The sequence below is a fragment of the Paroedura picta genome, chromosome 4 (genome assembly GCF_049243985.1).
Source record: "Paroedura picta isolate Pp20150507F chromosome 4, Ppicta_v3.0, whole genome shotgun sequence".
Classification (NCBI taxonomy): Eukaryota; Metazoa; Chordata; class Lepidosauria; order Squamata; family Gekkonidae; genus Paroedura; species Paroedura picta.
This window is the reverse complement of record NC_135372.1, coordinates 140,353,838-140,366,633: the sequence shown is the minus strand read 5'-3', so window position 1 is coordinate 140,366,633 and position 12,796 is coordinate 140,353,838. Positions and strand designations below refer to the sequence as shown.

General features: G+C 46.7%; 1 protein-coding gene across 12 annotated transcripts in view; it reads left to right on the top strand.

The window, feature by feature from the left end:
* MYT1 (myelin transcription factor 1) overlaps positions 1-12,796 on the top strand; it is a 183,901-nt gene that overhangs the window by 86,347 nt on the left and 84,758 nt on the right. For all 12 annotated transcript variants that reach the window (XM_077335862.1, XM_077335859.1, XM_077335867.1 and 9 more), the window contains 3 exons: positions 407-437; positions 10,284-10,346; positions 11,961-12,211. In XM_077335862.1, coding sequence (XP_077191977.1) covers positions 407-437; positions 10,284-10,346; positions 11,961-12,211 — 345 coding nt within the window. The remainder of the gene's footprint in view (positions 1-406; positions 438-10,283; positions 10,347-11,960; positions 12,212-12,796) is intronic.

The following is a 12,796-nucleotide window of genomic DNA, read 5'->3' as shown; positions in this document are numbered from 1 at the left end:
TCTGACCTCCCCCCTTCCCATATTACAGGCAGGAAATAGAGGCATGGGCCTGTCAAAGTTAAGCCATTTCAGCAGAAGAGTTAAAGACATGGCCAGCTTGCGCCCATCAAAAAATCATGCTGGACTTCAGCTGGATCTTAGATTTTAGCTTGCTTAGCTCGAGGATATACGCATGATAGTCAGACAGTGTTCAAATTCTGGTCATTGGTGTGTGTCGGGGGGGGGGAGCTCTGAAAAATGGACTTGCTCAGCACCCCTGGAAATGTCATAATGTGAAATGTGTTTGCCTTGGCACAACTTTCACCGGCAGCTCCACGTCTTGCATAATGTGCAGTTTCTTCCTGAGAAGTAGTGCTTATGTTGATGGCCCGGTTTCTGTTTTCTTTTCTCTTTCTTGTTCTTTCAGTGCCTACAGAACTCATTGGCCAGGAGGTGAGGTAAGGACCTTTTTTATTCTCAACTTGTCCAGGCTGATTCAAGCATGCGTCTTCTTCACTCGACACACTCTCGGCTAAACAGGGGAACAATTCCCACTTAGAATTACTTCGTGTGGGGAAAAAAATGGTCCCCTCTTTCACATGAGGGGGTGCAGCGGTTAAAGAGCAACATTCTCTAGTCTGGAGAACCGGGTTTGATTCCCCGCTCCTCTGCATGGGGCCAGCTGAGTGACCTTGAGCTAGTTACAGTCCTGTTAGAACTGTTCTCACAGCTGTTTCTCTTAGAGCTCTCAGCCCCAACAAGCTCACAGGGTGTCAGTTGTGGGGAGAGGAAGGGAAAGGTTTTTATAAGCTGCTCTGGGACTCCTTCCAGTAGTGAAAAGCGGGGTATAAAAACTCAGCTCTCCTTCATCACCATCAGCATCATCAAACATTATTTATTTACATTACTAGCAGTAAAGCTCATTGCATGCTGGAATGCAACGGGTGCTAGGTAAGGGTTTGGGGGGGGGCAATTTAAAGGGAGAGGGGTAGCTGCCTCCTAGCTGAGAATGACAGCCACATCACCTGATCCCTTTACATTCCTCCCCAAGGCTGCCTGCAAAGGGAGGGGCGGGATTTAAAGGGATCAGGTGATGTGGTTGTCATTGCCCACTGGCAATTGGCTACCCGGTCCCTTTAAATGCTCCTTCGTACCTTTACAGGCAGCTTTGCCGAACATTCCAAAGCCACCTTGTGTGGGCGGGGCTCTGCCTGGAGGCTTTGGGACATTCAGCATATCATCGGAAGTATCCACACTCCTTAATATATTATTTGTACCACAGTTGTTTTGCTAATGGAGATCAAAGGTGACTGACACTTCCATTTTATCCTCACAAAACCCATGGTCACTCAGCAAGGTCCCATGGCACCAGAGAAGATTTGAACCTGGCTTTCGGATCCCAGTAGAAGTGGGCTGTAGATCAAATCAAGCCTGAACTCTCCCTAGAAGCTAAAATGACGAAAGTGGGGTTATTGTACTTTGGTCCCATTATGGGATGACTAGTGTCACTGGAGAAGACAATTACGTGAGGGAACGTTGAAGGTGGTAGGTAAGGATGAAGCCCAAGAGGACCTGGATTGACTCAGCTAAGGAAGCCCTCAGCCAGACCTGAGCAAGGCTATCAACAATAGGATGTTTGTGTGGACTAATTCATAGGGATGTCAGGTCAGATGAAGGAATGGGCACGATCCGGGAAAATGTGGTTCAGCATGGTTCATGGTTCACACTGAAACCACAAAGTAAACCAGAACGTTTGTTCATGAACCAAACCAATTTGCGGTTCATAGCCCCACAAACCCCATTAAAAGTGACCACAGTTCCTTTAAAAGAGGTTTCAGAAATTGCCCCCCTCCAGTAAACTGAGCAATGGGGAGCAACTTGCTCCCTGACACTAAGCTGTCCTTTAAAGGGACTGTTGAAGAGAGCCTGAAAAGTGCATGACGGGGAGGTGCTCTTCACCACACAACTATTTTTCAGGCTGTCTTCTACAGTTCTGCTAAAGCTTAAAGGGACTGCACAAGGCAGACCGAAACAGCTGAGCATTGGCGAGCTCCTGCCTGCCATGTTTTTTCAGGTTTCATGGGGAACAGAAAGCAGGAGTTTAAAGAGATTCAGAGTCCCTTTAACCCTGTGCTTTCCGTTCCATCCACAAACCACCATGAATCACGCTGAGCTGCTTTAAAAGTTTGTGGAAGTTCTTGATGGTAGACTTGTTATGATCTTCTGTTCACAAACCACAAATTTCATGGTTTGGTTCGTGCCCATCCCTTCTCAAAAGCAACTTGATGACACTTGAAACACACAAACACATGCGCACACGGATCCTACACTCTATCCACGATGCAACATTCACTGGGGATATTAGCATTATTAAACTCTCTTTCCAATGCATATTTTAAAAATCGTATTGTTCATTCAAGGAGCTCAAGTGCGTGTATATGCTTTGCCTTCACAACAGCCTTGTGAGGTAGGCGAAGACTGGATAACTGGCCCAGAATCACCCGATGAGCATTTTTCTAGACAGTGGAAATCTAAACCCAAGTTGTCCATATTCCAGTCTGATGCTTTAACCTCTCAAGGGGCATGCATGTGATTTCTCAATCTGACCTTTTGAAATACTATAGCTTGGATCACATGATTCTGTACCAGGGGTGGAGGCATTGCTCTCAGGGACAAGGAACACACCCTTGGTTCAAGAGGATGGACACTTCTGGAGCTGGTCATGCTCAGAGCTTTCAAAAATGTAGCACAGGCACCAGATGACCCCGAAGAAGCAGTGGCAGATCCATACCATTATGCATGTACTTTTTCTTTCTAGTTTTGCCCACTCAACCTTGGGAAAATCCCAGAAATTTGGGGGGTAGAGCCTAATAACAGAAGAACTTGGCATAGGGGAGAAACCTCAGTGGGATATAGCACCATAGGGACCACCCACCGAAGCCGCCATTTTTCTCCCAGCGAAGGTCATCCATGTAGTTTGCAAACCAGCTGTAACTACAGGAGATCTCCAGGCCCCAGCTAGAGACCAAAAATCCCACCCACTTGCCAGCAGATCGGCCACCTGTCCCTCTCAGTCCCTTGGCCTTTGACAACCTCAACCCTTAATCACTCCAGGGGGCTCGTGGGCCTCTTTAATACATCCCTCCATCGTGGGAGCACCGAGAGAGAGAGATCGAGGAAACCCTCGAAGGATGCAATGCCACTCTGAACTGGAGAGTCTCTAAATTATAGGCTTCTGAAGCCGACGAGTGCCGATTAGAAGCCCGCCGCGCGCCAAGGTCCTGGCGAGGAGCGCTCCGTAGCGCAGAGCTGAGGACAGAGGCCGCCTCTCCTCTCCCCTGCGATTAGCAAGCTTCCTGCATCAAAGAGTAATTGGACCCGATGTGACCCGGCTTCCCGGGGTATTTCTGCTCCTGTGGCCTGCTGTTTCTCTCAAGACGCTGGTTCAGAGAGAAGCGGGTGTACCGCTGCTCTCCGTTTTTTTTATCGCTGAACACATGAGCGGAGGTGGTAATTGAAGCCAGTGACATCTTGCAGGGGCGGGAGGGACACAGCTCAGAGGGCTGAACTCCACCATCCGCTGCAGCCCTCCTCTAATTGCCTGATTAGCTGGACGATTAATCGACTAATTGAAGGCTGGGTTGTGTCGGCATGGGAAAGGCAGCCATGGGAAAAAAGAAAATCTGGGATCGTCACGGACTGAACCGTCACTGTGGTCGTGGGAAGGTGGAAACGGGACAAGGACCCGGGCTCAGGGACCTACGTTGAAGTGGAGTGGCTGCTAGGGTCCAGGGTTTCTGGCGGGGTGGCTCCTGCTCACACTGCTTCTCTGCCACCTTTCTGTAAGAATCATTTTGATAATGCTAACGATAATAATAATATTATGGCCTGGAGGGATGGACCAGATCCGCTGGGATGAAATTAATTCAAAAGAAATTCTGTCTAAACCTCTGGAAGAAGTTCCTGACAGTTGGAGCAGTTCCTCAGTGGGACAGGCTTCCTCGGGAGGTGGTGGGTTCTCCATCTTTGGAGGTTTTTAAACAGAGGCTAGATAGCCATCTGACAGAGAGGTTGATTCTATGAAGGTTCTAGGGGATGGCAGGTTAGAGTGGGTGAGTGATAGGGTTGTGAGTGCCCTGCATAGTGCAGGGGGTTGGACTAGATGACCCAGGAGGTCCCTTCCAACTCTAGGATTCTATGATCCCTTGCTCTTCCCTGTTCAACTCAGGGCGAGTAACATCAAAGTTAAAAATTAGCTGTAAGTTACACTTTCACAACCTTTTAATTCATTATCAATTAAATTTAGACTTTAAAACACATTTTAAAAGCCACTAATCCGTGCTTGGAAGGATTAGATGGATGATGGCTTCTAAGAGCAGGGAGACCAGTGTCTTCTTGATGTTTCTCCTGGGCCTCAACCATAAGTCTGGCAGGACAGCTCTGCTTTACAGGCCCCGCAGAACTGAATATGGTCACACAGGGCCTGCATCTAATTCAGTAGAGGGTCCCACAAGGTCAGGGCCAGTGCCAAGAAGGCTGTGGCCCTGGTTGAGGACTGTTTTACTTCTTCAGAGCCTTCTTTGTGCTTGTGTATAAAGACTGTTTTATGGAGTTCATGAAGCATCAATGACTGGGAGTGCTAGTAAGCAGGGGAAGGTGGGGGGCATGCATGTGTGGAAGGGAAAGGAGGGCATGGGGGTGGACAGAGAGGGACCCTGGGTACTGTCTGCTTGGGATCCCTACAAACTTGGAACCAGCTCTGACTGAGCTACTGATGGAGCAGAATGTGGTGGTAGAATCTTCACCAGGTGCCATGGACCATTGCCGACTGCAAGAAAGGGAGTGTCCTTTTTAAAGGTTTCCCAGTGTTTTGGCAAAAAAAATCTCCCTGCAATTAGAAAGCTGATCTCTCCACTGAGCCTGCTACCATTATCCATGGATCAGGCCCTCAGGGGCATTAAAAATCTCCTGGGGTTTCATTCATTCATTCATTCATTCATTCATTCATTCATTCATTCATTCATTCATTCATTCATTCATTCATTATTTAGATTTATAGATCCTCTTGAGCCTGCCATCTCAGGGCTGCATACATTACAAATAAAACCAGTAAAATAAAACAAAATACATTAAAATGGCTAAAAAAATATTAGATCCTTTCAGAGTCCTTGCATGTTGGTTCCTCATAAAGAGGAGATGAGGGAGGAGATCCCAACCGGTCAGGGAGGCCCATGTGGTGTTCTCATCTTCCAAGTGTGCTGGCCTCAACCGTATGTCTGGAGGAAGAGTTCCGTCTGCAGAACTGTGCTAGCTCTGTCAGAGATTCTCTGGAAGCTCATTCCACCAGACTGTTGGACTGGATGGGCGTTTGGCTTGATTCAATATGACCTGTCTTATGCTCTTATGTCTGGAGCAATATGACCTGTCTTACGGTCTTATGTCTGGAGTGTTTTGGGGGACACAGTAGGAGGGCTTCTAGCATTCTGGCCCAGCTGGTGGACCTCCTAATGGCCCCTATGCTTTGGCCACTGTGGGACACAGAGTGTTGGACTGGATGGCCCATTGGGCTGATCCAGCATGCCTTCTCTTATGCTCTTATATCTGAAGCAGTGATCCTCTGTCTTCTTGGTTCTTGGGAGGCAAGAGTGGGAGGAACTTCTGAAGTTCTGGCCCTGCTGGTAGAACCCTTGACGGTCTCTGGTTTTTTTGGCCACTGTGAGTATTGGACTGGATGGGCCAATAACCTGTTCCAATATGGCTTCTCTAGTGTTCTTAAGTAGGAAAGGACTATGCAATAGTCCACTGCGTATGGACATAATCTCCTTCCAAAAAACGGGGGGGGGGGGGCATTTTCAAAATTGATCTTTAGACCTGCTTTCTCTTTTTCCACACTTGCGGCCACAGTATCATTGAGCTGAGCACTGAAAGATGCAAAGCAAGTTCAGGGTGGTTCTCATTTCATGCAAAATAAGCTTTCGATAAGCACTATCCGTCACTGGCATGATCCGTGATCTCTGGGTACCGGCGCTGGGAGGATGTCTGGGGGGGGGGGAAGGGGCTCGTTACGGGGCTGTCGCCAGTCCTGATGGAAGGCAATTAAAATTAAATCAACTCAGAGGTCATCAAGAAAGAGAGAAAAGGTGATGGGGGGGGGAAGGCAAGAGCAATCTCTTCCTATTGTTCAAATATTATGAGCCGGGGGCCGCTCGTAGATCATCCCGGATGCTGAATTTTGACATGCGGAAAGCTTTGGTGTGGTAATATTTGCTGACAAGCAGAACCTCTGGAATGACCCCAATCAGGGGTGAGGACCCCTATGACAATTCACAGAGGAAGCAGGGTGGGGAAGAGAAGTGGACTAAAAGATATCATGCGTCTTCAACCATTCTTCGGTGTGATTGTCTTTTCCAGGGACCTCTCTTAATGTGACCTCTGTTGAGTCATTGTAGCTTCTAGAGCTGGCTTTCTCAGCCAGGGTTCTGTGAAACACTGGGGTTTCTTGATGGCTTCATCTCATTTATTAGGGTTCCCATGGGGTTAACCCTATAACGAGCACGCAAACCTCTCCGTGTGTTTTTGAGAGACCTGCAGTCTTGATCAAAGCAGATTTTAAAATGGCCATTTGGGTGCTTACTTGGTTCTGCTGTTCTGCCTCTTTGAGTCTCCTGGGAGCTCTCCACAAGAGCATCAAAGGCACATATGGACAGAGTTTTCAGTGCTTAACAAGAACTCCATCCTGTTTATAAAGGACAGAGAGCCGAGAAGGTTTTTAACAAATTTGTCTGTCCTCATATTCCATTTAACTCTCGGAAGGCAATTTTCCTTGTTAGACATACCTTCATATTGCTGTAATAAGTGGGGTTGTTTAGTAGGGATGGAACGGCGTACTATAAGTGGGAAATGGTCACTATCATAGACAGAGGATATCTCAAATTCAACTGAACTCTGCATCAGATTATTGCATACTGTGATGTAGTCATCGTACTTATTCTGTCCCCCGCCCAGAAGGTAAATTCTTCTGATAGTTTGTTACTACTGAATCATTCAGAATAATTAAGTCCAATCTGCACACCAGTTGAGCCAACTTAAGACCTGAAAAATTATGCTTACTATCTTTGAAAGCCCTCCTGTGCAGTGGTGTTAAGATCTCAGAGTTGGGAATATATAGGTTGTAGCTAGTAAATTGTCAGTGTTATGGATTTTAGGGGATGGGATTTTATGTGAGCCACCTTGAGCCTTTGGGGGGAGGCGGGATATTAATAATAATAATAATAATAATAATAATAATAATAATAATAATAATAATAATAATAATAATAATAATAATAATAATAGAATTTAGTCATCACAACCCATCCTGGTGTTACAGACCCCTCCTAATATGGGGAATGCTGAAGGGAATGTCATCAAAAGGTCCTCTAAATATAATTCAAAGCCTTCCCAATAGGTCTCTACCTGCGATTTAGTTCTTCCCAGGGGACAATATATGTTCATGAGGAGGTAGCATGCATGTTGAAATAAAATAGCCACAGCCATGGTTGACTGCCCATAATTTGGCAAGGCTTCTGATTTAACCATTAATTGAGTGGACACTAAATCAGCCAAGCCCTCTTTGAGTCTCCCATGGAGAGAAGGGTTTCCCATGGAGAGAAGGGAGGTAATTTTATATATTTTTTAAAATCGCAAAATATTTATTGGGTAATACATCTATATTTGGTCATGCTGACCCGCCCCTCCCTAAAACAACCAGTGATAGGCCTGGAGGGAGTGGGAAGAGGAGGGGCCTCTGGTGGGCATGTCCACAGCTATGCTTCCCCACCATATTTTGCACAATTGTACTACTCCAGGGGTTTCTCAAAGCTTGAAGAATATTTCAGGGGTTTCTCAATAGTAAAAAGAGAAAGGCTTTTCTAGGGATAGGTCAGGCGTGATTTGATCTAGAACCTGCTGATTTGTCTTTTGGACAGTCCGCAGTATCCCTAACGCTCTCTGTCAACACCCTGTTTCAAATGAATCAATCTTCTTCCTGCCAGCTTTTTTCCATGGTGCAACTTTCCCACCCATGCACAGTCATGGGAATACTATGGCTAATGACGGTGGCCATGAATAGAGCAGATGGTAACAGGTGCTACGCCCATGGTCACCAATCAGGGCCAGGGCTGGCACATTTGCTTCTACTCAGCCTGTGTGCACTTTGGAACAGGCTCATGAATCACCACGGACTTTTGCGTAGGCTTCTCTTGAGTGGATGGTAAGGAGAAAGCCAGAATAAGGCCTGACCTCAATGTGTAAAAGGATTATTCTGTAAATAGAGGCCTGATTTGGCTGCCGTTTGCACAGCGTGATTGCTGGTCCGTGCCGGCCTCTCACATAACGTCGCCAGGCTCTTCTTGAGGGCTGTGGGGGGTGAGGCAGTGTAATGGAAGAAAAATTAAAAGAAAAAGAAAGTTTCATCAACTTACAGGAAGTCACTACCATAGCATTCTGAACAACTCCTAGAGCTACCAGGAAGTGAGAAAAGGTAACTCTAGGGATCCTTGGAAACTCTACAGTAACACTAGAAGTTTTATTTATTCATTTATTTGTATTTATTTATTCGTTAGCTGTCTGAGTTGCTCCTCCCCAAGGAGGTCTCGGGGTGGCTTGCAATACATATGAATAAAATCCCCATACAATGAAATGTTTAAAAGTCATCAAAATCAGCCTGTCCGAAGGGCGGGGGAATCTGCCCATCCTGGCGACTTGGCAGCTCAACTCTTGTAGCGCTGGAGATGCCAAACATATCTGCAAATTGTTAATGTAGGGTGGTTTAATAACGCACATTTTCCATCTGGGGTCAGGGTTCTGGCCCTCATGGTGGCCGAGAAAGGTTTGTAAGAAGGCAGGTAGAGATGAAAGGAAGTTTCAGGACATGGGGATAGGGTGTGTTGTTATAAAAGCTATAGATGGAATCACATGGCCCATCAGTAGTATTAGCCCCCAAATGTAGATGGGATGGTCCGTCTGGGCCCTGGGGCAGTGATGCACTGTATTCTTGGTGAGTCCACAGTGGGAGGGCTCCTGGACTTCTAGAGCTCTGATATTCTCTGGGAGCTCATTCCACCAGAGTGTTGGACTGGATGGGCATTTGGCCTGACCCAGTAAGACTTGTCTTATGCTCTTATGTCTGGAGCAGTAATCCTCTGTCTTCTTAGTGCTTGGGGGGACCCAGTAGGAGAGTTTCTGGAGTTTTGGCCCTGCTGGTGGACCTCCTGATTGCCCCTGGGTTTTGGCCACTGTGTGACACAGAGTGTTGGACTGGGGGGGCCACTGGCCTGATTCAACATGGCTTCTTTTATGTTCTTAAGAGCAGAGTGGTTATTAGCCACAAGGTAGAGATGGAATCCTGTCATGGACAGTGATGCTCTCTATTCTTGGTTCTTCAAGAGGGAAGTGAGAGGGCTTTTGAAGTTCTGGACCTGCAGGTGGACCTCCTATTGGACCCTGGGTTTTGGTCACTGTGTGGCACAGAGTGTTAGACTGGATGGGCCCTTGGCCTCATCCAACATGGCTTCTCTTATGTTCTTATGTCTGGTGTCTTCTTGGTGCTTGGAGGGCAAGAGTTGGAGGTCTTCTGGAGTTGTGGTCCTGCTAGTGGACCTCCTGATGGCACCTGAGTTTTGGCCACTCCATGACACAGTGTTGGACTACATAAACCATTGGCCTGATCCAACACAGCTGCCCTTGTGTTCTTATGAATTCCATCCATAGTAGCTGAAAAATCAGCGCTAGATATTATATGTGAACATTTGTTTGGATTCGGCTCAGTCTAAAAGCTGCTATAGAGTTGCATGGGGGGGATCCACATTTAATTGTGTGGGGGTTATGGTAATAAATAAATAAAAACCCCATCAGTTGGAGGTGAGCGCGGGAGTCGGCTGGCTTTAAAAGGTTTGCTCTTACACATGCAAATCTTTAATTAAACATACTCATAAAACTATAATGAACCGTTCATTTAATTAAATGGGGTGAGTCATTTCATTAATTTTTAGCAAACCACAGAGCCGTCGCGCTGCCCTCCTCTGCTGGAAATTCAAAAGGAAGAGAGGGACTGTTTAAAGGAAATTATCTTTTCTTGAAAGGGGTGTCTTGACAGTCGCTTCCGTTCCAAATGCACACCGGCTCGTTCGGTGGTGTGTGTGGTTTTTTTTTTTTTTGGGGGGGGGGGAGGTGTTATTACTTTTCTAAAGTTCTGTTGCAAAAACAGCTCTTTTGCTTCTGGAAATCATGCCACTGATTAACTTCTCGGTCGTCTCTCCCCTAAGCTGCCCCACTCCGGGATGTAACGGTTCGGGCCACATCCGGGGAAAATATGCACGGCACAGGAGGTACGTTGGGCTGTTTTCCAGAACATCCCTAACAGTCAATATCATTGCATGTAGCTGATCCCACAAGTAGATTTGCTAGTTCTGGGTTGGGAAATACATGGAGATTTGGGGAGTAGAACCTGCCAGGGCAGGGTTCAGAGAGGGGAAGGCAGGGGGTGATGGAATAGATGTGCTGCCTCCTGGTTTGGAAACTCCCACGGATTTGGAGGTGTAGCCCGGGAGCACAGTAGGGCAGGGGTAGTCAAGCTGTGGTCCTCCAGATGTCCATGGACTACAATTCCCATGAGCCCCTGCCAGCAAAGGCTGGCAGGGGCTCATGGGAATTGTAGTCCATGGACATCTGGAGGACCACAGCTTGACTACCCCTGCAGTAGGGTACAATGCCACAGGTGAACATCAAAAGAAAAGACTATGCAAATAATGACTTGAGATATAATAATATCTACTAATGCTGTTGTTCGAATTCTTTTGCTTCAGTTTAGTGCTTGAAGGGTTCTCTGGAAAATCAAGACGAGCGTTTCTGCCCGTATGACTTTTCTCAATTGATCCGTCATATTAAAACAAAAGTTTTCCGTACACTCCAAAAGTCAGCAGCTTGATAAATGTGGACTAAGCTGCGAATGAAACTTTTCATGTACTTAGGAAAGCTCTTTTTGAAGGGTATGAAACCGGACGGACCAGAACCAATGGGATGAAATTGATGCAAAAGAAATCCTGTCTAAACATCCGGAAGAGGTTCCTGACAGTCAGAGCGGTTCCTCAGTGGAACAGGCTTCCTCGGGAGGTGGTGGGTTCTCCATCTTTGGAGATTTCTAAACAGAGGCTGGAGAGCTATCTGACGGAGAGGCTGAGTCTTTGAAGGTTCAAGGGGTTGGCAGGTGACAGTGGATGAGCGATAGGGATGTGAGTGTCCTGCATAGTGCAGGAGTTGGACTAGATGACCCAGGAGGTCCCTTCCAACTCTATGATTCTATGATCCTATGAATTATGATATCATTTGTACAAATTATTATACCTCAAGCCGTTAGTTGCCTAGGCATTTCTTTTGGTATTCATATATCTGTATGAAAATCCTTATTCTAATTGTTTACAATTTACAATCCCATTCTCCAAAGCAGCCCTTTCCTCCAGGAGAACTGATTTCAACTGGCTGGGGATCCGTTGTCATACATACGTACACACACTCACACACACATACATACATACATACAGTTGGGGAGGGGAGTGGGAGGGTTAAGTGCATCTAGATAGTGGGAGAGCCCTGCCAGGATGAGAACACCAGGTGAGAGCCAGTTTGGTGCAGTGGTTAGGAGTGCAGACTTCTAATCTGGTATGCCAGGTTCAATTCTGCACTCCCCCACATGCAGCCAGCTGGGTGACCTTGGGCTCACCACAGCCCTGATAAAGGTATTCTGACCGGGCAGTGATATCAGGGCTCTCTCAGCCTCCCCTCCCTCACAGGGTGTCTGTTGTGGGGAGAGGAATGGGAAGGCGACTGTAAGCCGCTTTGAGCCTCCTTCGGGTAGAGAAAAGCGGCATATAAGAACCAACTCTTCTTCTTCTCTTCTTCTGACCCAAAGCCTTTCTTCTCTTTCTCTGTCCTCTGCCCTCTAGTTTGCAAAGTTGCCCGCTGGCCAAGAAGAGGAAGCTTCAAGATGCGGAGGCCGAAAACCTGGCTTCCAAGAGGAAGTCCCACCCCCTGAAACTCGCCTTGGATGAAGGCTACAGTGTGGACAGCGATGGGAGCGAAGAGGCCGAGGCGAAAGACGATTCGGGGAGCGACGATTCGGAGTGCACCTTGGAGGAAGAGGAGGCCGACGTGGCGGAGCCGGAGGGGAGCTGCGGCAGCCCTCCGCTGGCAGAAGGTTTTTTTAGTTTTTATTTCTGTTTCTTTTCATATTTTTCTTTTCATATTTTTCATATTTTCCCTGAAGGCTAAATTTAGAATTTCATAAATCTAAAATCTAACAAGAAATGATTTATAAGTATGAATTCTAAAATATAAGGAGCTGTCTCTGAAGCACCGTTTAACTTCTTATGCCCTTCACAATTTCAAAACTGAATGAATGAATGGATGGATGGATGGATGGATGGATGGATGGATGGATGGATGGATGGATGGATGAATGAATGAATGAATGAATGAATGAATGAATGAATGAATGAATGAATGAATGAATGAATATCACCATGCCTCTGCAGCTGCAGGTAATGATTTCTGCCTTGACTAGCATCAATCTCCTGCAAGATGTTTTCTGGAGAGAAATATTGGTCTAGGGAGGCGCAAAGCAAATGTCGAGCCGATGACTTCTGGCAGCATCTTAGGGGAAATAAATGTCTGCCGCCAACTGTTCATCTCATCAGAGGGAACAGTTTAAGGCAGGGGAATGGCCTGTTTACCTGCCGTCGCTCAACACCATAAATTTGGCCCCACCTGGAGGGGAACATCA